The sequence below is a fragment of the Rhea americana genome, unplaced genomic scaffold, assembly GCF_003343005.1.
Source record: "Rhea americana isolate MKP2758 unplaced genomic scaffold, rheAme1 scaffold_9, whole genome shotgun sequence".
Classification (NCBI taxonomy): domain Eukaryota; kingdom Metazoa; phylum Chordata; class Aves; order Rheiformes; family Rheidae; genus Rhea; species Rhea americana.
In genome coordinates this window covers 3,225,879-3,251,631 of record NW_028187088.1, presented here as the reverse complement: position 1 = coordinate 3,251,631, position 25,753 = coordinate 3,225,879, and the positions used below count along the sequence as shown (strand labels likewise).

The 25,753-nt window shown below is 38.7% G+C and overlaps 1 protein-coding gene across 3 annotated transcripts in view; it reads left to right on the top strand.

The window, feature by feature from the left end:
- The window catches only part of PIK3C2G (phosphatidylinositol-4-phosphate 3-kinase catalytic subunit type 2 gamma), a 220,371-nt gene that overhangs the window by 160,310 nt on the left and 34,308 nt on the right, over window positions 1-25,753 (top strand). For 2 of the 3 annotated variants that reach the window (XM_085324048.1, XM_085324047.1), the window contains exons 27-30: window positions 200-321; window positions 5,025-5,133; window positions 13,800-13,875; window positions 21,154-21,248. In XM_085324048.1, the coding sequence (XP_085180174.1) occupies window positions 200-321; window positions 5,025-5,133; window positions 13,800-13,875; window positions 21,154-21,248 (402 nt within the window). The remainder of the gene's footprint in view (window positions 1-199; window positions 322-5,024; window positions 5,134-13,799; window positions 13,876-21,153; window positions 21,249-25,753) is intronic. The other variant, XM_085324049.1, reaches the window with a different exon arrangement.

Genomic DNA, 25,753 nt, shown 5'->3' with positions numbered 1-25,753 from the left:
TATGCTATGCGGGCAAGTTTCTTTTTCTGTACAGCAAAGACTGTAAATCAACAAACTGAATTCTCTGGCACTTGGCAATACATTAAAAAAAGGGTTTTCTTTGTTAAAATCATCCTATATTTTCTCTTGTACTTTTTTTTTTTTTAATGTATGTCTCTGATCATTTCTCTTTTCTACTTCTCCCTTTTTCTCAATACAGCTGTATCTAGTCCAAGTGGTGCAAACCTGCAATGTGGTCACTTTTGTAGAAAAATCATTCGACCAGTTCTCAAAATTTCACAGCCGTCTCCAGAAGCAATTTCCATCGCATGCCCTGCCAGAGTAAGGAGGCATATTAGTGAATGTTTTTCTGCTGTTAAATGGTTCTCTCTGTGCACAGATAAAGATGTGAGAAAATGTATGGCAGATGTATTTTTAGAAACACAAAGGCAATGCAACATATCCTATCAAGCCCTTTATTCAGTTCAGAAGAAACTGAATCATAGATTATTGTGACAGTCTGACTTTTATATATTTGATTGTTCCTTTTTTAATGGGGAAGGACTGGGAGGTTGGGAACACAGCTAAAACAGCTGCGGGCCTGACACAGCTATTTCTGAAATCAAAGGGTAAATGGTATTGACTTCATTAAAAGCAAGATAAAGCCTTTAATAGCTTTTATTTTTGCATGATGCTGGTCAAAACTCTTGGCCAGATCAGTACATTAGAGCAATATAGGAAGGTTCATATTGGGTAAGGACAAAGTCAAGCTGATCTCCGACACTGGCGGTCATGACCAACTTCTTTATGAACAGATGCATGAACTCCTCAGCTGAGAAATGCTTGCTAATCTTATATGTTCTCCTGGCCCCTCAAAACATTACTCTAAGCCTTACATCCTTCAGTTGAATATCCCTGGAAAAATATGTGTCATTAGGTGCAATAACTCTGAATATTCCTGCTTATCCTTGTACATGTCCATTCCTGTTTTGATTCTTTTTAGCTTTTGTCCTCGCAGTTTCCTAGGTCAGTGAGTCCCAGCTTATTTCTGTTTTACGTAAAACACCTTTTCCTTATGTAACCATTTTCTATGTCTTTGATAGCATCAGTGTTATGTATTTTATAAATATCACATGCGCTATAATGTATACACCGTAGAGAACAAAATAGTCTTCTCTTAAGCAGCTGTACTGACTCATGTAATGCAAGTCCCTCTTCAGGCTCAATCTACAGTAAACATAAAACTGGCCAAAAAGACAAGCAGTTTACTTGAACCAAGCTGAGATTCAAGTGTTATGCTTGAAAAATAGAAAGGTCTTTGATGGTTGATCTGAAGTAAATAGTCATAGTCAACATGGTTTGGACTTAATAAAACCCACAAACTTCAGATCCAAATTTGATATTCCTCCAAGTTTGTGAGCAGCATTCAATTAAATGGCTTTAGAGTGGTTAATTTTAGAAAATCTTTCCCTTACTTAAGGGAATTTTAATTGACCTACTCCAGGTTAACTCATTATGGCTGGTCCATACGAACTGTTTACAGCAGTTTGTTAGAATCTGGATTTTGCTGAACACTGACAGTCATAATTTTGATTTGGACCCATTTGTACCCTATTAAGTTATAAAGAAAAATATTTAAGATGTAGCTATTTACATTTTTTTTTATGTGAACACAGACCTTTTAGGGATATAAATATTTCTTTTTAGAACTAAATAGACCTCAGAAAGCCTGTAGTGATTTTCAAAAATAGTACTAGCCATTTTTCACGTAGAAAAACTACCTTTAATAAAATCATTCACAGTATTTTAAATACAAAACAGAGTTTCAGAACTCATGGAAAGTTAACCTACAAATACTGAGGCTGTGTTTATATGTTTAAGAGCTTCAGAATTTTGTTGTCAAAATTCAGTCCCAGCAATAACCTGTCACTATGTGATCTTGTCTCCCAAGATGATGTTAAAGAAATTCTATGTGAATGTCTTTAAGTGAATTTTCATCAATGCTAAACAGTTTTAGTTCACTTTTTTAAGTCAGTTTCAGGATTTTTATGCATTTCATTCTTTTATTCTAATAATTTAAAAAATATTTCTTTATAGGAAGTTACCACTGGAACTGCCATACCGTATCAGACCATTAGACTAACTGTGTGGTACATGCCTCCAGCATTGGCTAATTCCAGATGCTTCAAAGGAAGGCCAAAGCCTTATTCCATAATGCAGCTACAAAATGAGTTTGAAAATGTATGATTTAAAAGTACAATGTCTAATATTACAAGAATAATTGGAACTTCTAGCTGAAAGGACTTGGCTACTACTTTGTATTTATTCATGAAATTGTATGCATTCATGTCTCATTAGGAAGAAATAATACCATATGATTGTGCTTGTGAGAGGTGCTAAATACTGGCTGTATCAAATGACACTGATAACAAAAGTTCTGGCTGCTCAATATCTGAATTTCGCTATTGACACTTAACTATTTAGCTCTTGTAAGTCAGAGCACAGCTGCCCCATGCAAGCCCTTGCACTCTGGCATCTTTCCTCTTGTTTGATTTTACACGGACTATAAATTGTATGTAATTATTGTTCCTTAGAAGGACAAAGATCTTTTCACCTAGCACAGCGTATAAGCGACGTAATTTATACACAGAAAGCTAGTTCGTAGGAAACTGAAGTTGATATTCAGGAAGTCTGTGCATGGCACAAGTTTGTATTTCTCAGATCTACTTAAAAATAGATGCAAAGCTCACATTCGGCTTGGAAACCCAACCTTTTCTAACACAAGTGTGTGCCCAACTGGGAAGCCGGTTTCAGCCACAGGTGCAATTCAGTGACAGCATGAATTTTAAAGAAGCGTTGAGCACTACAAGGCTCGTATTGTCCTTCAGTGGAGAAGAGAGTTATGGGTGCCATCAATCAGCAGTTTCTCTGAAGTTAAAGATAATGCATATATCTGTCCTCAGTTTGGTCACTGTGCTTAGGATGCATTTTCTGAGGGCCCACATTTTACAGCTAGAGTCCCCTCTTTGTCTTATACAGCCTGATTAATTTTAAGCTGCTTCCAAACAGAGCCTCACTACCATCTCTTGAAAGCAATCCTTTTGTGCACCCAAAGGAAATCAAAACATTCAGAGGCTATGTATGGGTGTCAGATGACCTTGACTCTATTTTTAGCTGTGCAGCTGATGTATTTCGTGATCCTGGGTCATGTCATTTCCCCTTTCCCATGATATGCTCTATCACTATAATTTCTTGAGGCGAGAACTGTCTCTTGCTGCTCACTTGTACAATGCCTAACTGAGCCCCAGAAAAAAATAATCAAAAGTCTAATACATGCAATGTGCAGTAGTCATCCTGGTCTTTCCTATTTTAATTGCAAACAAAGACATACGAGAGCTTTCCTCAGAAGTGTTACAGAAAATAGGTAAAGATCTGTTCTCTCCTAATAAGAATTATAATATCTTGTTAATCAGCCCTGTCTTCATAAAAAGCCTTCTGTTACAAAACAAACTTAAGAAAAAAAGAACAGCTGTAGTTAAAGTTCATAAAACCTAATTACCTTGAATCTCTTGGTGACAAAAGCTGTGGGTTAATCATCTTAGGTCGTTTAGTTTTTCACTAGGTGAGACTGCTGTTTGCCATTTTTGCAGCTGGGTGGTTTGCAGAGCTGGCCAATGTTCCTCTCTAGGGATGGGAAGYCGGTGCTCCATGTGCTGTTACTTGGCTGGCCTCTGAGAAGCTGATGACATCTTATCACTGAGCTGTGGAATTGTGTAAAACCTGATCAAAGTAGGATCTGACCAGCAGGCTTTCAAAAGGCCGGCCAAGTGTCTCTTTTCAGTGCAATGCACCGCTAGCTGGCTCTTTAGTCATTTGTCTGAAGCCTTCAGATATCTTTTTGAGACCTGCTGGATAAACAAGGTTGTATCAGTTAAAAAAAAAGAAAAAAGAGGTTTGTAAACCAGACACTGTTAAATGTTTACAGTAGAAATGTGACATGAATCGAAACGGCCACTGTTCTAAATCATACAGTTTTAAAGGGCATAAAGCATAATATTACTTTAGCAATCTCTATATTAGTAAACCATGTCACAAAACCCATTACATGCAGTTTAACACAGATAGCTTTTCTCATGCTTATACAGCCTGAGAGAGACACAGTCTTTGTCAGGTCAAGGTTAATATAGATCAATTATATGTATTGTTTAAAATCTAACCTCTTGACTGATATGACATGCATTATCTTGAAAATGCAAGGGTGATTCAAGTGAAAAAAATGTGGCTTTGACATTTTCAATCATCATAGCATTTGAAAGCTGACACAAGACCATTCTATTCACTTGGTTTATTAACTAAAATCAAAAGAAATTAATAAAAATCCTACAAGAACATTATTATTATTGCTGTTATTGCTTTTGTTAGATTTGATTTTGGTATTGTAATGAATACATGTTTTCATAAATTATTTTTATTAAAGTAGTGTCTGAAATTACRTATGGGATCAGAGACCTGCTCTGAAAAGCTTATTTACATTCTGAATAGCTGAGCTGAAAAAAAGGCAAGAAAAGATACATTCATAAAATGTTACACTCTTGATGCAACACTTTTCTCATTCAATATTATAAGGTAGAGGTTGGTACAGCATGAACCGTGGCCTGAGATCAGCGATCAGTTGTACTGTGCACAGTGAAAATGAAGGCAGTGCTGCATTCCTGGGGTCAAAAAAGGGCCAGATTTTTAAAAGGAACTTAGATACTGGAAAATGCAAATAAGTGCTTTTAGTACTTTCTAATACATTTTTTTTGTAAAAATAGACCGAAAAAGAAGTAGGCCGTGAAACAGARTATCATTAAATTATTAGAAGAAAAAGACCAGAGTGGAGCAGTAAATAATCTTCTGGACATTACASCTTTCTCTTCCCCTTCCCACAAAACCTCTTAGAAAGTATAAATACTCCTTTGTAAAGTAAGCTCGGAAATATTTTCAGCAAATTTGTTGCAAGAGCAGTAAAACTCATGAATATTCTTTTTTTTTTTTTTCCCCAGGTTTCCTCAGTCATGGCATTTACCTTTTACAGATCTTGAACATAAAAGAGTGAAGGATTTGAATCTCTATCTGAAGCAGATATTAAGTGGATCCAGGAAACTGGCTAATGTGAGCAATTCCAGAATTTGTTTTTGGTAACAATAGCTTATATTACTTTTAGTGGTATTGTATCAAAAGTATCAGGAAGCTTTCCACATCCTCATTTGAAAAAATAAATTACATAAGTGACACTTCGTATATAGCCATTTTGAGACAGAGCCATCGTGGCATTCATCAGGGTTTAAGACAAAGACAATGATTGAACAATAGTTTATTAGAACTGGCAGRGTATTTTTCAAAATAACTTTCCTTCCTTTGCTGCCATGCAAAAGTGGTTATTCACTGAATTTTTAACAGTAAAGAATTGGTTCTGAAGAATGTAATGTCTAAAAAAGAAGTAAGTTCTGAAATATGAAAAAGSCAGATTTCAACACTTCTTACATGAAAAGTTCGATTGTTTTAGCCCAGAATTACTCTTTGTTTCAAAATTTAAGTTAGCACATAGAAAAATTATTTTGCAAGCAGAAGGCCAAAATCAGAATGTTTCAGTATGGTCAGAATGATACATGGTGTCCRTCCAAACTGGTGCTTTCTCATCTGTAATTCTTGATTGTTTTCTGAGGTTTGATATTTTCCTCTTGTTTCAAAGCRGAAAGCTGCAACAGCGACAGGAACKGACTCTTCATTATCTGGCCCAGCACAGAGCCTGTGCCCTGTGATGGCCATAAAAGCTGGGGCCTGGAGCATCTCCCAGGCTCCACTCACCCTCCCAGGGTTTTAATTGATACCACTGCATTAGTCCAGAARTTGAACAGGCAACTGCTGATGTGACACCAGGGTCTGAGAGAAGGAGGTGTCTTGCGGTGACCAAGGATGGTCAGGAAAGCTGTCTGGCGCGTGGGAGACAAATGCGATCACCTTCGATTCGAAKGTTACGTATATCCCAGTGAATTAAAGGGAGCCGGGGCACGACTACATGCAGTCATCCCTGCTCTTTCGCTCTTGGCGTGTTCTCTGGGAGAGAGCTGGAGCCTGCAGGGAGGGTGGCCGGCGCCGAATGAGCCTTGTCTGTCCCTTGGCCTCAGGGCCATCGGACTGCCTCAGGCTAGTTTGGTTTAGCAGCGTAGACCTTTGTGCAAGGAGGCCTAGAGGCGGGTAGGGCAGGATTTTATTTTATTTTTTTTTTAATCTGAAGTGTCTTGCAGGATGGGGAAAAGTGTTTCCTGCCTAACTTACCCAGTTGTGATTACATTATCAGAGCTAAAGGGGGAATAGGCCATGTCTGAAGCAAATGGGCCCCTCATTCTTAGCGAAAATTCTGTCTTGAGTTGAAATGGAGAGCATTTCCAAAGATAGATAATATTTGTGTCAAAAGAGTTACACTTAGTTTAACACAGAGAGCTGACTCGAGTGCTCGGCTCTCTTGACTGATTTTTGCCAAATAAACTGCACAGGTTGAGGTTAATTGCTGTGTAGTTTCTATGTCACTCAAGTTAGGGACACAAGTTTGTTTTACAGTAGTGCTGTTTGGTCACAGCTGAGAAAAAGTGATATAAGCCAGTGACCTAGAAAAGAAGAGCTCTGTATCTTCTGCTGTGCTCTGGGCTGCTGTAAGGTACATGAATTTTCAATTTGGGCCAAGCACTACTGTGTAGAAGCAAAGTCTACGGCTGAAAAATTAGACTGCTTAAAGCCCTGGGATAGGTATAAATGCACTTTTCCGTCTCGCACAGAAGCTCTCCTCTCCTTCCTGCTCTGTAGTCTATAAATGTCCTAATACTCAGCTGGAGCGCACTAGCTCCTGATGGGCTTGCTAATTCAGTCCTGCTCCCATCACGATCCTGCAGCATGCGCCGGCTGAGCCGGGTATGTTCTCCAGCTGGGTTGTTGCTGGGACATGGGGACACAACCAGGAAYAGGGGCTTCGGAGGGTGTCGGGAACAGATCTGTTTGGAGACATGTGCTGGTATGGCTCCAAACCATCCAGTGGGGCTCGTATGGACCTGCTGGACTGTCTAATTATGTGCCGGACAGTTACTGAAAACAGTTCAGTCTAGTACAGACTGCCCCTGAGAACCGTGAGGAGAAGAAATAACTTTGTTTTCTAAGGAGTGTCTCACTAACAGGAGTGTATAGCTAGTGCTGTGCAGGACTTGAAGGGCATGATAATAGATGGGGTAACAAGCAGAGTGTTTTCTTGTACAAAGTGCGATTGTAGCCTGGAAATCTTTTTKCTAATCACCACGTATCTAACCAGTAATCCATGGTGATAGCCTATAAAATTATTGGCACTCCATAAACAGTGAATCATCRTTTTTGCCTCAAGATACCTCTCCCGCTGGGAGATGTGAGAAATTTAGAAAATACTGACGTTTTCTGACCCACTTAGAACAACGAGGCCAGGCAGTGGGTAATTTCATTTGTATTCCTATCAGAAGGTCTCTTTTTTACTTTTCCTTTTAGCGTGATTCTTTTTTAAAGTGTCATGGTGTCTGCTTGGTTTTACTGTGRGCAGAAAGTCAAGATAGCAGACTTTCTTGATAAAAATAAGTACAATTATTCTTGTCTCTCTTCATGCCTTGGACAACTTTCCAGTCAAATTTGTCCTTTTTCTGAAACTGCTAGGGAGCCTGATCTAAACCTTTTAGTGAGATGTCTGTTCTTGAGCATTACCAAACTGTCATTCCTATGAAATAGTAAAACTATGTAATAATAAATAATTAATTCAGAAATTTTTGAAGAACCCTTGTAACAGCAGATGCCTATGGAACAGGGTTCCCTGATCTTTCTTGGCACAAGCATTTGTCTCTGCTGAATTGTATTTTAGCTGGGTAGTACCCTGAGGCATGGTCTGAGATTGTACTAAGTCAAAAAAAATAAGTTAAATAAGTTTTTATTTTATTATTAAATACCCTTGCTACCACTGTAAACACATTACTGTGATTGACTAGACACGATTGACCACCTTTTATAGCCCTGAAGAGTTCAGTCCAGCTCCCACAAGACCAACTGGAAACCTGAATCTAGCAATTAAGTAATTAAAAATCCTAGAAAGAAAAAAAAAAGAATTGGATTACATACAAATTCCTTCTGAGTCATGCCTTAAGTGCATGCTTTTCAGCCCAGACTAAGTTCTGATTATGAAAATGATGTTGTGATTAAGAGTAGGTCAGAGTGTCACTGGCATTCTGCTAAATGGCTTGAACGAAGAAGGAGAGGTGAAAAACAGCTGCCTTCTTATTTKTACTGTAGCTTGAATAAGAATTAAATGTTTCTTTAAACCCTTCTTTAAACAATAGAAACTTCAAAGCATCCTTCTCTATCACTGTATTTTAGTATCAGATTCAATAACACAGAAACATCGGATAATGGAGGTATTTGCTGTGGGGCTAGTTTAAGACTGAACGTGTGCTTATGCCCACCTGTATTCAAAGCAGTTTTTAAACCTGTGCTTTACTTTAAGCGCAAGCCTCACTCGTTGACTTGCTCTCAGACATGCATTGAAGAGCTACCTCATATGGGAGTGCTTTTTCTAAATCCAGGTTAACACTCAGTTATAAATAACTACAGTCAGGTGATATGCTGGAACAAAAAGCTATGTTCATTACATCAATCACTTAAATGCAAAGTTGATAAATAATGCCAACTGAATTTTCTTTTGTAATGTATTGCGGACAGTAAGTATCTGCCTCCAAGCAGGAATTAAATTAGATATTTAGCAAATACTGATGCACCTTCATTTTCATATTGCATCACTTTGGACAAGATCAAGGAAGAGATTTCAGTATCTTTTTTAACTTCATTCTGCTCCAATCAAATCGGTTGTAATATATGTGAGAAGAATATGGTGCAGTCRGCTGCACCATTGCTGACTGGTTGACTGGTTAGCTGCATGTGTAGGATTGTCTGGGTCTTCCAGATCGGGGTAAACCTGGCAACACAGTTGACAGTGCGTAGACTCAGTTTTGCTTCATTAAATGGAAGAACAACCATATAGCGCATAGGTGAAGCATCAAGAGACAACAAATTGAAGGTTGGAACTATGGAGGAGGGTAAAATTATRCATTACCACTCTATAAATCAAATCTATGACAAAAGGCAGCTGCTGCCAGCTACTTTTACTTTTTTTTCTTTTTTTTTTTTCCTATTTCACTCCTATCTCCAACTGAGTGATGGGCTGAATAGAGATTGCAGTCCAAACCCCGTAACATCATGTAAATAGGACTGCCCTAGCGGCTTGTCATCTTAATGCTGTGTTATAGGGTTGCGCACTCCCTGGGGACACAAAAGCAAAGTAAGGCTCCATTAATTGAGTCAGCTCTTGGCTCTGGTGTCAAGCAGCAGCATTTTAGCTATTGAAAAAGCTGAATTTTTTCTTGCTTATCTTGAAAGGACAAGTTGCACCTGGGCATTACAAATAAAAAACACGAATTACAAAACTGAATATAAAGCGATGTTTCATGTGGTAAGTCTGTGTATATTTGGTACGATCAGCCAGCTAGTAACTCTCTGAGGATAATTTCCCCATCTCTCATCATTTAAATGAATTGACAATTAATTTGTGGATACTGTTGTTGATAGTGTAGCTCAAAGACATTCGATGTACATACTGATCTTGCAAAAATACATAGCCTTAAATAAACATACATTATTTGTCCCACATCTTTCAAATAGATTGGTTTTGTATGCGAATGTGGTGGGCTTGGATTTTGGGGCAAAGAGGGGGGTGGCAAAAGCATAAAAAGCACAGTAAAAAGTACAGAAGGCTAACAAATAGAAAGAAGTGAGGTATACTGGATTTTGCCTCTGTACAAATTTTATTTTTAAGTGTCCAGATTATCATTCTAAAAWCTTTGGAGTCAAAGATAAAACTAATGCAGGCAGGTAAGCAAACAGTGTATCAGCTGTGGATATATGCCATAAACAGCTTATCAGCTGTGGATATATATGCCATAAACGGCTTTATGGTTACTTATAGGTAAAGTCTTTTGCACTGTGGCTGCGTAAAAAAGCTTTAAAGTGGATGTAAATGGCAATGATTGTAAATTATATACACTCATTTTCAAACACACAGTGAAAACCAGGCCCACAGCCTTGTTTTGGAGTGACTAATGTTTTACACTATAAAAGTAATCAAGTTTGATATCGGGCTTCCCATATTTCATTAGTATTTTATTCACCGGAGCTACTCTGGATTTACAGCCCTCGGAAAATAGCTCCAGCGGTCCCCGTATGGAGTTATTTAACAGTGCGAGCAGAAGGTGCCCCTGAGGGGTGTGGGTCCCTTAGCTCTGACCGCTCGTGTACTCCAGCAGGCCGATGTCAAGCCGAGCCAAAATGGAGAGGGTTCAAAGTCTCCTCTTTTCCCTCGGCCTTTCCTGAAGATATAATAGCTGCGGCAAGGTCAGCTTTTTTTCCCGATTTCCTTCTTTCCTGCTGCTTCCTCGTCCTGTTGAGGAATAACTGGTGCTCATGTGTTCTCTGACTCCCAGTGTACCCTAACACAGTTGAAAAGCTAGCTGATGGTACAGCACAGGCTGTTCTTTGTCACAAAATTAGATAAATCTAGCTGGAAGCCTGTCTGTGTTTCACTGACAGCAGAGTGCTTTTCTAGTTAGGCTGTGATGGAGAGCACTAGGTAAATTCTGCTGTGCTACGGTAGTGCAGGGCTCAGTCCCTGAGGCCTGTGAAATTGCATAATTCAGTTGTATCCTAGTGTAAAGGAAGATGGAATTTGTCCCTTTTGAGTATAATGGCTGAATAAAGATCGTGATTTCTCAGCAGAGCAACACCGATGTGCACCGATGTGCCAGTACCTGCCTGGGTGCTCCCCAACAGCTTAGTGGTTTTGACTGGTCTGGAAAAATACCAGAAATTACATTTTGAAGATTATTTTCTTAATAGGTAAGAATACTTAGACATGTAATTTGAKGCATTCCTAAGAATTCCAGTATGGAGAGTGTCTTAGGGAATTTAATTTGTATTTGCTGAGTTGAAGGTAGTAATTCTGAGAGAGAAAGGATAGGTGGGTGTTGGTGGTCATCGTCAGTGCATGTCTGTCGGCCAAGTTTGTCAGAGAGTCTCTCAGATTCCCACCTACGGGTGCACGTGTTTGTGGTAGTAACTGCTTATGTAGAAGCAGACTCTATCCACCAAAATAATTTGCCAGACACTTTTGATGATGCACATACTTAAGGCTCTGAGTGTCTGCTTCCATTTAGCAATGTGAATAGATGCACGCTTAGCTCTGAACAAATGCTGCAGCCCTGTTGACTGGAGCCCAACTGACTGAAGTCCCATTGACTGCTTCAACRGGATTTAGGAACCAGTCGAAAGCTCAGGTTGTGCTTTAGTGGTCTGCTGACCAAGGATGACCGTAAGAATGAGTTTGCTTTGCTGAAGGAAGTCTAACTGCTGCTGTCCTGCAGTAGGCAGGCTTACTCAGCTCAGGGAGCAATTGCTGTCTTATGAGCAGCAGGGTGAAAAGTGCCTACTGCTGCAAACATATAAGGGATCACCTCCATGCCTTTTGAAGCACTTTGCTCTGGATAAACTGCAAAATATGTCCCTGTAACCTGACCTGTCGATTTTTTTTTTTCCTTTCCATTTGCCGTCATTAGCCTTGTTGCTTCCCCACATGCTTCAGTATCAGGCTGAGTACAGTAGACACAGACAAGGAATGCTTTGAAATGAGCCCTGTGGCATCGGCAGCGTATATGCCTATCACATTCGTGCCTGATGTAAAATTTTGCACCAAGTCCACTTGTGTTTTTAAACTGACATTTTTTTCAGAGTGCTRTTTCCTTTAGAAGCGAGAAATTGGAACGATCACCTGAAATAATCTTCCTGTTTCCTATTTACTAGCCTGTCTGTACCCTAATGAAAGAGTGAGCAGAGAGAAAGCAGAACACCAAGCTGCTCAGCACAGGGTTTTTTATTTCGCTTTCAAGTCAGTCAGTGTATCCTTCCTTCTACCTCCTGCCTACTTCTCTCAAGATCTTTGAACTAGAAGGGCTACTTAAGTTTCTCTGCTTATTTTCATGCTGTCAAGTAAARGCCGAGCTGCCAAAAATATACTCTTTCAACCCTTGAGATTCCCTACACTTGGGACTTGTGCTAAAAGAGCAAATGCAGATCCACAGAGAATAACCCTGTTATTTAAAGCTGCCACAGCCTGAAGCAGGTGTATGGGCTTTCCTCTATAAGCTAGCCTCACAAAAGGAGAGAATAATTGATAATACTCAGAATGGGCAGCAGTATACGTTGCTAATAGCTTAATCATGTGTCATTTAGTCAAAGGAAAATAGCTTTTTGGTTGATCTTTTTTGAAAAAAAAAAAAAAGAAAAAAAAAAAAAAAAAAAAAAAAAAAGGAAGAAAAAAAACAAAAAAAAAAAAAAAAAAAAAAAAGAAAGAAAGAAAATATCAGTGTGGGAGGAAAAATTCCAAACAGTAGAATGAATAATAAGAGGCAACTGCTAAAATAAATCCAAATTGCTGAATCTTATCTCCAGGCTGATTGTACGCATCTTGTTCTTCTGTCTAACCCAGATGTTAACCGCACACTAGCTGCATTTGTCACTAACCTCTTCCATTTTGAGTTTTTTTTTTCTTGCACAAATCATGCCACATCTTGTCAAACTGAAACAAGACAAATGCTGCATGAAGTACATCCTGTTGATAAGAGACACATTATTTTCCACAGCCTGGAAAAAAACAATGATGACATTTTAATGCTAGAATCTGAAAAGTCTCTTCTTCAGCCAATTCGTTACAGTGTCAGTCCAAGTAACATCAGTATGAATGTAGCAATTCTAGCTGTGTTTAAACAAATGTGCATTCTGAAATGCAGCTTTATGAAAAAACTAATAAAATGCAGTTACAGTCCACCTTTGATTCAGAGTCATAAGAGCTCATTTCAGAATTCATATTTTTATTGCCTTCCACAATACTCAAAACTGAAGGTCAGGTTTATTGTTTTAATTCTCTAAAGCTAGATGTAACTACCTGTTATATATGTTCACTGGAGCAGTACAGGTCACACACATAAAAATAAAAATTATAGTGCAGTGCATAAGGTGGATGACTCCTTAAGCAGGATGGGGGAATATGATCATCTCTTTCATTCCCCATTGCTGTCTGGTAGGAGTTAACTCTGTGTGGGCCTGTTCAGTGGGAGTGTTGATTAAGCCCCCGTGCACGGTATATGCGGCATCTAAACATAAGGGAGGCTACAAGTTAGGTCAGATACCAGGTGTTGGTCCTGTGCCAAGGGCAAAATTCATACACAGAAAAGGTGTTCTCCAGCATTTGTTTCACTGTAAAAGTAGCTGCTTCTGCTAATATATATATATATATATTGAGACACCATGGATGAAGTAAGAATGTGTATATATAGCCTACTTGGCACACTGCTATTTAAAAGTATGGTGATAGAAAGGAGCCCAGCTGGCAGCAGTGAAGCCTCCCTGAGCCAGTGATAAGGGGCAACACTGTCCCCACCAGTGCCTATGTAGAAGTTGTTTCCTTCGGAAGTGGTTAGGGCCTTGATTTTATCCCAAAGCAGYACAACAGTAGTAAGGGCTTCCTAGCCCTGATCGGAGGGGAAAGGCTTCCCATTGTTGCTGATTCTAATATATACATCAGAAACCTACCAGCAATCTGCTCTGAATGAATTAATTTAAGGAACAGATATACAACATATGATATTCCCTAAAGTATTTCTGTTTCCTTCCAGAACGAGCTGGTACTCAGCTTCTTCCTGAATTGGTCCAAAAATACGCTGGCAGAAGAATCATCATCTGTGATGTTAGGTATGTGGTTTACTAATTTTATTTGTTTTCTAATCAGGAGGTCTTTAATAATATTAAATGTAGTAATGCAAAGGCGTGTCTGAAGTGTTTAGTGCATTTTTTTTGTGGCTATATAGATATCCAATAAATAATTCCTAGCTTCAGAAGATCTTTGAAAATGTTTTAGTAATATGACCTGCAGGTTTATTTCACTTTGGCGTATTCTCTTCACCCTTGCTTCATTTCTTTTTGAATAAGCATACCTACATGCAAAGTAAATGTTTATTTGCACAAACTGTGGCAGTTTTCTTGTTTTACAAAACAAAATCTTCAGGGAAGAATCTAGAGGAAAGGATTTGAGTCGTGACAACGCACAATGAGTATTTGGACAAGCAAAGGAAATTAGGGATGACTTCTAAAGAAGTCATTTGCACAATGAATGCAGCAGGTAAATAACAGTTCATTATGTTAATGCCCAGGCATACATTATTAATGATAGTTGTAATTCACTTCTCACTAAATCAGATTCTGCATTATTCCCTTTACCTTTGTAGTTACTTAACCCATTTCCCTCTTCTATCCAGCACCTAATTTAATCTAATCTCTGGTGTTACAACATTAAGCAGCAAAGCCTAAGCCATATGATGCAAACCACGAATATTTTATTGTCCTCCACTGCACTGAAGATCGTCTTCAGCAGTGAGCTTTTCGGCAAAACAAAATCTCGTAAAGAAGCCTGCAGCTGCACTCCGCACTGGAACAATTCAGCCAGTTGTTATGTGTTGCAAGTGATAAGAAGTTTCCAAGATCACCAGTTATCCACATTTTAGAAAGGACTGCAAGTATCTCAGGATATTTTGTTTGGATGTCCATTATGTTGATATCTCCTCTCCGCAGACAGGGGATTTACTGTCTGTTTTGCTATGACTTTTTTATTTAATCCCTCAGAACAAAGTAAATCCCACTCTGGCTTCTCGGCCTTTGGAAGATTCCCCCTGTGTGGAGTTTATTTGATTAGGGTATGCCATTATCACATTACATTCATTATAGCAATTGGAAATTGCTAATGGTTGCTCTAACCTATACAAAAGCAGATACTGCAAAGATGGCCTCAGTGTTGGRAAGATACGAAGCTAAATTTTGTCACAAAAAATCCAAACCAGAGTTCAAATGCAACCTGTAGTCTGGATCCAGGGACTGCCTGTCTCTGTAGACTCTTTAACCAAAGACGTAGGCATGTGAGAGTGAGCTGAGGCATAAGGAAATTTAAGCCCCAGATCCTGAGAGGAATTTTGACGTTTCAGTAGGATTTAGGTGCATAAGAATTATGGAGAATTTAGGTGTAAATATCTCATGCAAAAGCATGAATTGAGCCTGTAATAAAGTTGAGAATTAAGTTACAGTGTCATAGCTCCTGGAGTGAGGTTCCTACCTAATATCAGTGGAAGAGTGAGCCCTACATTTTGTAGTCAGTAGTGTCACCATCAGAGAAGAAAATAAAGAAATAAAGGTAAGAATGTATTTACTGAGTGCTCAATGAAAGCTGTTTGACAGATAACCCAATCTACTCGTTCACTGTGAAGTTACTGGTCCTGTTAAATGACGGTCACAGCCTGGTCAGGGGAGATTAATATCTCCAGCCTCAGTCAATATAGTTAGCCGGATTTTTTTTTTTTTTTTTTTTTTTTTTTTTTTTTTTTTCCTAATAAGGAACTCTGTCTTTTGAAGTTTGGACACATTGTTTCTAGACTCAGCACAAAACCTGTGCCTGAGAGGAAAAAAAAAAAAAAAGATCTCCCTTTGGCCTAGAAAATTCATTATTATTATTTATTAACAGAATGTGTGTTACATACAAGGGTCTAATTAGTTTACACTCTGTAAAAACAGAGAACAAGGATGATGCCTGAGTTGCTTTTGGTGTGACACCAGTTCTGGGCAGTGTGGTGAGGAGCATACCTAGTCCACAGTGAACTGCAGTGAACTGTGGAAGTACATGATTTTAGCTGTAAATGGGCTAGCTTAGGTAAGAGAAGTGCCTGTGCTAATTCAAGAGCATGTGCTCTTCAATTTTTTTTTTTAAGTTTTACCTTTCTTGTTGGAGTTATTCTGTATTCCATGTCCTCCTCCACCTGTTTGTGAGCCAGCTCACGTATCTGTACATTGCATGACACCYTCCACCATACCTAGATCCAGCCTGTGAGAAGGAGAAGACAAGCCAGGCTAAGGCACRAGGTGGATGACTATGCCTAGCCACAAAGTAGCAAGTGAAGAGTGGCTGGGAAGAGCACAGTGCATTAGCTCTGGAGGGTCTTATTTGCTGAGAGTGCCCTGAAATGCTCTCGATTTGAAAGTAAGCTCTTTAGAAATGCCATAGTCAGGAGCTGGGGCAGGAGATAAGTTGCAGAGGAGAGGCAATTACTGTGAAGCAAATACACCCTTTACCCACAGATTTCATTGCTTTACGAGCTTACAAGAGCCTTCATTTTTGTCTAGTTTAAAGAGTAACTCAGGTTTCATATGGCTTTAATATGAGTTGTACCTTTCCATGAGCATGGTGATTTCTCTCTCAGCCTTTACACAATCAAATCATCTGTCTCTCAGTTAGGATCAATATAAAATAAAGCCAGTACCCGGTACAAGCAGGTTATGAATTTTGATCAAGATAGTATCTTTTTCTTATACTGTTTTATTTTACAAATGTTGTAGGTAATTACACTTACTAAAGTAAAATAAAAATTAAAATGTATGAATTTGTGCTGTGCTCCTAGCAATGAAGAGATTAAAAAACAGTGCTAAATTTACTTTGACATGAATACTGATTCAGTATTCCCAGTGGGGTGAATTCTGAATTATACTGAATTTTGTCAGCATTTCATTATACCAAGCTCACTACAAGAAAGGAAGAGCAGGATACAACAGGAATGATTTCACAGACAGCATTTTATAAAAGCCCTTAAAAACAAGCAAGAAAAAAAATCCATCAAAATCATTTTGATAACAATCTATGTAGTTTATTTTTCTGTTCTCAATGTTATATCCCCTGAAAGTATTAATATTTCAGACTGTTCTGTCAAAGTTACACAATCATGAAGTCTTTGCTGTTTGCTATAACAGTGTACAGCATAGGTCAAGTTCTGGCATGTGTGCCGACTGCCTGGTTCATTTTAGTGGGCTTCTGTCCATTTAGTGCACTGAAGGAGCTGACTCTGTGTCTTTCTAAAGCAAAATCCAAGCTTCATGAAAAGAAAAACTGTGCAGTATGCATCTCCATGCAGAATCCCAGTCCTCTTGAATAGTCCCTAGGGAGAGTAGGATATTTTTTTCTCATGTTACATAGTGTTTCTGTCTAATGCTCATTCTCAATGTAAAGCTTTGGCCACAAGTTGCATTTCTATTTCAGATGCATGTAGTGTTTCACTGGCCATCGGTACTTCATGTTGGCTTACAGGACTAAAGSAATGAGAAGGTGTTATGCATCTGTGTCTGTATGTATCTACAGCTGTGTATTTGAAGTTGAAATCATTGGAGGCTTATCATTCCCTTCTAAGCTGTAGCTAAAGCAAGCAGCCAGTCAGCTAAGGCTGTTCCTGGGAAACAAAACAGGTTCCAGCACCCTTTTGATGCCAGGTGTCAAAACAGACCATCAGCAAGAAGAAAGTTATGAGACAAATCTAAGGGTTAGGAGAGAGTAATACTTAGCGCCCTTATGGTAGTGTTGTGATATTTATTTARTAAGTATTCACACATTGCTTTGTAGTCCACATGTGAAATGCAGTGTATCAGTAAATATAGTTTCCCTGCAGAAGATTTGGTCCATCTTCTGTACAGCAGTTATCGCAGTTTGTATTTCTCATGCATTGTGCAAAGCATAATGCAGAACTTGTTTTAAATTGAATACATTGCACAAAATATGGAATAAATGGCTGGTGGTTCCTGACCATGCTATAAAAGATCTAGATGAAGAAAGGAACCATACCTTTGACAAGTCCGGRGATCGTACCACCCTAGGTAGGAATTAATTTGAACACTAATTTCCTTAATTTTGTCATCCAAAAGAAAGAAATGGATCCACAGTGCTCCTGTGTATGTGTTCCTTGATGAAAGAGATTGTAAAGTATCACAACATTTGAGCTCTTMTGCAGTATGTATTGGCAGCTGACTTTCATCTTCGCTCTGGATAAAATACTGTGAACCTCATTTCGGCTATGGGCMGTCAAACTCCAGGTCCTCTCATTTCATGTTTCACAGCTTTTCCAGTGACACCAGTGTGTGAAGAATCCATTCCTGGCAGGAAAATCTTGCATCAGTGAGGCTTTAACCTACGTCTATAACTRACCAGCATTTGGCCTTTGCCTACAATGGAGGGCAAGAAGAGCTTGAGAGTTCCTAAAAATGCAGGGCCTGAGCTCAAGTCCATCTGCCTAAGCTGGATAAACTAGAAATAATTATTAACATTTGAAGATAAAATCACCTGGATTTCAAAGGGACTGAATGTGGGAAAAACCTAAAATACAATCTAACAGCTGAGTGTAGATGACAGTAACTGTCTTTTATTATGAAACGTAAATGATAGAAGTTTCTCCCATGTGCATCAGACTCCTTGCCTTTGGTTCCTTTTTCCTTTTCCTACATTTAATTTTTTTTGTTAGTTAGTGCTCAATGTATTACATAGCAAAAGTAAATATTTAAGTAATAGCCATGCTTATAATGTCTTTTTCAGACTTCACTTTGAATACTCAATTAGAAGTGCATTTTCCCCTCCTGTGCTTTTCATTATTTTCAACTTGATTAAAAGCTTATTTGCATTTGCTTCTTGAAAGTGAAAATGCAAAGTCCCATAGAAAAATTCCTCCACTGGATATAAACATTCATGCTATAAAACCTAAATAAAGCAGAAAAAACAATAGTAGTACTGGTAGGAAAGAAAAGGCATAATGCGCAACTGAATACAAATGATACRATTTAGTCTCTGAGATCTGCTTTTTCTAAACTGCTCAGGATGACCCACTACAATTCACAATATTAACAAAGCCCCTCAAGAGAATTGTGCCCTTATGTTCAAGCACGACTCCTTTGTATTACACTGTGTTTCATACTCTAGGTAACTTTCCTATTGGAACTTAAAGGAAGAGTCTCACATGTTTTTTTAAAAAATGGCAAAATTATGGCTTTGGATGGGGGAAGAAAAAAAAATTTTGCTTGCTTTTTTTACCCTCAAAAAAAAAAAAATAACATTTTCTGGTTCATGAAGTTTTCATCTCCTATTGTCCCYTATCCTTCCCTGTCCCTATTTGCATACTACAAGCAATGAAATAAGGTATTGCCTAGCTAAGTGATTTATCAAAGTTCATAAAGGACAACAACAAATGAAGAACTGCACCTATGTCTTCCAAGTCCCAGCTTAGTGATTTCATCATAAGATTTCAATTCTTCAGGAGTCTGTTTCAGGCCCTTCTCTAATTAGGATGTGATTAAAAATGAATTTGTGTAGTCTCTAAAGGAAAGAAATTTGAGATGGATTCATATTCTAAAATTCCAGTTCAAACACCAAATGCTCAGAAGTGTTTGTATCCAGACTGCTTGGAAAATTTATATTATGGCTCTGGGTGTCCATAGTACATTACACCACTGTAATTCTATCTGCTTAGCAGTTACTTTAGCCTCRTTCACTCTAGAGTTTATGCTTTCGGTTTCTGCATAAAAATATAGCCAATGATGTGGCTTGTTTTCTGTAACTTCCCCTCTGCTGCATCCTCTGCTGAATAACAGAGGAAAAGCTGAGGAGATGAGTTTGATGTCTTGTTCTTACASCCCTGACTGGTAACAACTCTGCTGCACATGTGGAAAAGAAAGAGAGAGAGAGAGAGCAAAAATGAGTCCACAAATGTCTGCTAAGACTAAAAGGAAGATGTGAAAATCCTGTCTGTTGGTGATGCTATTTAGGACAAACAGTCCCAATACACCCCCAAAACTTTCCTACTGCGAGTGCGTAATCCTACTGTGTGAAAGTGATTCTTTAATTCTCATCATCGTTCTTTATTCCTGCCTCTTTTAGAAAGATACATTTCTATTTARAGAATTAGTTACTAGTATATTGTACTGGCTCGTGTCGTTGTCTCGTCCCACTCGGTGGGTTTAAGGCTAGTGTGTCAGGGTGGCAGACTGCAAGGCACATGCAGGSGAGCAGCGCTTTTCTGTTTGAGCTCTTAAGGTCACCTACTTTTTTCCTAGTGAGGTAAGTAAAGGAGAACTCAGTTCATGCAAGCTCACTGTTTTGCCATAAGGTTAGCAGGGTTAAATTCTTATTTTCTACAATAATGTAAATAGATACTATTGGATGTAGCGTGGTTTCCGTCTAAACAAATGAAGCCCTGTTTGCATAAGTAAAAGTGGGCTAATTTAGCCAGGCASTGCTTGTCCTGTCTTCAGTGATCACGTTGTGGGGAACACCATGGGCTCCACCCATGGTAACATGCCTGTTACCTGATATGTCATGGTAAAAACCATCTGTGTATTTTCTCCACCATCTCCATGAGTCAGGTAAGTTACATTACCTACCCCACTTAAAGGAACCACCTTTTTGGCAATGAAAACCGCTGGCTCAATGCCTCCAGCAGAAAGAAGGAAAAGGATATGCTCAGTCATTTCTTCCATATTATGAGCTTGGTTCTTCTTGCTTGGAAACTCAAAAATGTTTTGTCACTGACTTCAGTGGGAAGAGAGTTAGACTCTGTAAATGTATTTTAGAAAAAAATCTGTGAAAGCAATTGCCTGCATGAAAACAAGCCTGGAACAGAGACAGATACAGAATGAGGAAGGCAAAACTTATATCTGTTAGGTATAGATATTGTTATTGTAAATCTATGATTATTTTGGAACCTGTCTGCAAACCTTTATATCATTTTTTTATTTCTATTGGGAACTACAAAAAAATCCAACGTTTTTAGCTATACGGAAGCATCGCAACAACAGTGTTTAGTGCCATCGATGGCTGCAAAAAAACCCTCCACTTATTTACAACTTAAGSATAAATTTCCCACCAAAATTCTGACTGGTGTCAATTAGAAAGCCTGGAACCTCACTGTCAGTGAATATACAAGCAAGAAAATGAGCACCACATGTCAAACCACTTCCTTAAATGTTTGTATCATACTCGTTATCAATGTTTTCTAATTTCATCCCTGAKTTAAGCAGGTAATCATCAGTTTATGTATTAGTTCCTGTGTGAAGTAGTATTTTAGATATGTATTTACACTGATCTAGTCACTAAAAAAATTCCATTGATTTGGCCTATTTTAGGTCCTCAATCAACKGATCATAAGCCTGGAGTGCAATTAGTCATATCCTATGAGGGCACCCAACTGACAATTATGTTGAAACATATAAGGAACATTGTAAGTATTTTTATCATAACCTATCCATTGTAATCCTTTACTTTTATAGCATACTGTGAAAACGTTAATCCTCAAACATCCTTTCTGGGATAATTAATTTTAACTTAAAATTATGGTGATGCTTTCCTGTCATCATTAACGCTTTCTTTCTTCCTTTTAACTTGTTCAGTGTGGTTGTAGTTGTGGGAGAGATGAAGAAACTGTGTTGGCTTAATGGCAGCTTTTCCAGGCCATATGCAGAACTAGCTTTGATGACTGATTTGACCCTTTTTGCTGGCATATTTTGATAACAGTCAGACATAAGGTGTCATGACACCAACATGACTTTTTGTGGGATGTCAGCGTGGGGTTATGACAGTGGATCAATTACCCATACGCTTTCCTCAAGTCAGATGTAACTGGTGTATCAACAGGGAAGAACTTGGCAGACGGAGTCGGGGTGTATTTTAAGAAGCTGTGTCATTTGGTATGATGATGCTCAGCTTKGTAACACACTGTCTTTCGTGAGGCTAAATGGTAAATGCTGGAACCAGACTATGAGAGGAGGAAGCTGGCAGAGCTCCCACAACACAAGGCAGGTGAAATCGGCTGGTGAAAATATCTTGAGAGCTATCGCTGGTCTCAGCGGAGGCAGCTTGTCTGCCATTTCGTAATGAGCTCAGCTGCCTAGATCTGCTCTTGAATTCCCAGTTGCTCAAGTCTCAAGTAATGGCTGTGGTTTAGAGATCCTTCGCCACCTCGGCTTGCCTAGGAAATTAAAGCACTTCTTAACTGATGCGGATTTTTAATGTGTACATTTATGTCTCCTACACCTCAGACTGAATTATAATCACTTTACCTAAATGGGGCCAGAGTGAGGAATGTATGTGAGCACCAGCCAGTAATGAAATGAGACTGACTGTTTAATTAGATGTATGAGTCACATGAGGCTTCCATAGCTCCAACTGTCCTCTGTTGGCCACTTTGGCTTCTGCTTTGAAATTCAAGCATATTCATTTTGGTCCATATCATCCAATAACATTTGGGTCCTGAGAGACTTGTCTTTTGTTTCGTATGCGCCCCCTTGATAGGTGAGATCAACCTCTCCTGACGGGTCCAGTTCAGAGGAACCTCTAGCTGGCAAAACGTTCTTCTGTGTTACACAGACGGAGCCTATAATATTTTATTTTCAGGATGCAGTATAAGGCCCTCTTTATTTTTTTGTTATGCTTTCTTAAACCTGAATGACCTTGATAAACTTCTGGTAAAGTTATGGCTATTGGAAGGAGTGTTTTTAAATAGTACAAGCAAATTGTCATTTTCTTAGCATTATTGTGAGTTCAGCCAGGTGATGTGCAGATGTGCAGGAACAGAACAGCAGCTGTTGAAAGCAATTTTTCTCCTTGTTCYTATCATTTTAGACATATAAGCTCCTGACTGTGTTCTTTAATTTAGAAAGTTCCAGCCTTTTTAATTAAATAAAAACAAATTACAGCATAGATAGCTCTGGATATCAAAATTTATCAAAATAAATCTGGAGTTCAGTTCATTATGGAAAGGGACAATGCACCTAAAGTTRTTATCTACCATTTGAAAGTAGATACCTTACAGTGAAATCCAATAGAGTCAAATTTTAGTCAAATTTTAGTGAGATTGCAGAGAAGAGCTACAAGTCTAATTCAGAAAGACTAACAATGATTCATGACTTGAAAGTAAGGTCACGATTTAAGCAGCCTGACTTTGGCAATCATATTTTTAAATCCTGGGCTTGTGTATCCTTCCTTTCGTCTGTCCATCTGTCCATTGTCATCTGGTCTGAATTACAAAATAGCTCTTCTTTGGGGCACTATGATACTGGATTACCTGCAGACTAGAAACCTGTAAAAGAAAAGTAATCTTTTCTTAGTAATCTTTTCAGCTTTCCAGTCCCATAGATCAATATCTCTATCATACTCTCATACTCCCTTTTCTTTTTCTTTCTTTCTTTCTTTTTTTTTTCTTTCTTTCTTTTTTTTTTTTTTTTTTGTTTTGAACAGGGATTTAAATGTATGCCAAGATCATATCTTATTCAAGACGTGTTAAAGCTATTTCAGGAATATTCGGTCTTTTGCAGAGTCTCACTAATTATATTTTAGTGGTTCATCTGTGCAGAGATTACTTTGCCATCTTGTTTAATTTCGTAATTTATTGTAAATAATTTTTGTACTGCTCTTCCCCATTTAATTTATCTCTATATAGAGATTTTATGGTGTGTTCAGATGCAAAAATAATTGTAGTGGGCCAAATTAATCCCAAATGTAGACTCACTGAACTGACAGTTGTTGTGATGGAAAATGACTCTTATCTATTTAAATAATTTTTATTTATTGTTTGTATGGGGGTGGCTCTAGGGATTTTAATAAGAGATCCAGATACTACTGTACCAATCATATTAATATGTGATACACAGGATAATCTCTAAGGAGCTGGTGCTGTTTATAGCCATTATCAATTGTCCTATAGGTTCTTTAAAGAAGGGAATAGCTTTGCAGGTTTTTTTTCATGAAGCTACTCCCATTCCTGTGGGATGTCACAGAAGAAAATGCTATCGCACTTGAAAGAGAGTCGGTCTGTAGCAGACCTGCCAGAGGACTGTCTCATGTGGTTGCATGCATGAACTCCACAGTGCAGGTGCTTTTGATCTGATTCATATATCCACATGTGCTGGATTTGCTGCATATGTACAGATCAGTTATTCCTAGATCTGCTTCAGAATCTCCCTAACCACTGCAACTTTTCAGTCGTGTTAGGAAAGCCAGTCCTRCTTGAAGAAAACTCTATTAAAAATACTTAAAGGAATAACAACAGAGTAGAACAGCCTTATAAATTTGGGGACTGGAAAGGACCATTACTCTAATCTAACCTCCTGTATAACACAAACTGTATTTTCTCACAGAGAAAATACTTGCATCTAGACCAGGAATGTAGGCACTGAAAGTATTCGGATGGAGGGATTTAAGAATGGTTGCAAATGTTTCTTTACACTTCAAAACTGCACATACAGCAAAGAGGAATTCCATTAAATAGATATTTATGAGTTACTAACAGTGGTGTGAAGTCTCATGATTTTCRCCAGAATTTTATAGCTTTATGTGAATCCTGAGATTCTATAAATCAGGTGACTTACATCAGACTCAGCTTCTGCTGATGATCTGAAAGGCATCACCATAGTTGCTGAGAAAAGCTTTAATTCAATTTTCAAAGATGCAAAAGCCATGATGATAATAAAATGCAATTTTCTAAACATGTATATTGTGGAATTTTAAGTCAGTCTCTTGGGGCACTTAAGTCAGCACTCATATCCAGACAGTGCAATACTGTGCACTGTGTGCATAGGCAGTAGAGGCAATATTGTCTTAATCAAGTGAAGCTGGAAGGCTGGAAGCTGACCAAAATGAGCCTTGGCATGGAATTTCTTCACTGAGAGAGTGACAGAGCACTAGAACAGGTTGCCCAGAGAGGCTGTGAAATCTCCTTCCTCTGGAGATATTTGAAGCCTGCTTGGATGCAACCCTCTCTAACATGCTCTAGGTGACCCTCCTTGAGCAGCGGGGGTTGGACTACATGATCTCCAGAGGTCCCTTCCAACCTTACTGATTCTGTGATTCTATGGCATAGTGATAAAAGCTAGAGAGGTTATATGGAGAGACTGGGAGCTTTTGCCTGGAGTCTGGGAAGGATGTGACAGCAGAAGGGGCTGGAGCAGGGCTAGCTTCTTACACAAACACAACAGTGCAGTACCTGGCAAAGCACAAGAAGTGGTCTTAGGAAAAGAGATGGGATCCAGAGCAAGGTTTATTTTGGCTTTTGGAAGGACTTGTCAGCTAAGAGCAAGTGCAATCCACTTGTGACAGCACAACACGGAAAAATGTGGGAACAGATGGGAACAGGAGAACAGGAAGAGGCAGAAAGCAAGGCTGAGGGAATACCATAAAGCCATAGGCTCCTAGATCTCATAGAAACTGGGTAATGGGATTTATGAACACTGAAAGACATGTAGGTTTTGAACTTGAAATGCTCAAGTCCACTGCCCTTCGTCCAACACAGAGAATGCTGGAATTCAAGGTCGTAGCAGATTTAACATAGGGAGGGCTGTGGACTAGCTTAGTACTGGGCAGCCAGCAGCAGCAGGGCTAAACACCACTGCACTGCTGCATTCTCTTGGCTAATCAAAAAGAGACAAGAGGCAGAGGAAAYAGCCATTTCTGATGATCAGAAAAAGTTTGGTTAATATATTTTTTGCAGTTTCAGAGAGAATCAGAAGGGAATAGTGGTTCAGCACTGGCACAGAAGCATGTTTTGTCCATTGCCATGACTTCAGGCATGCCCTGTTTTTCTAGATAAGCAGCTAAACTTTTCAATCCTTGCTGCTCAGCATTCTTGCCCATTACTTCTTGTGGACAGAATAACTCCTCAGGGCGAGTAGGGAGCAGAAACAAAGCCAACTTGTCCCTGAGCCTCATGCCTATAAATGTTGCTAAAATTCA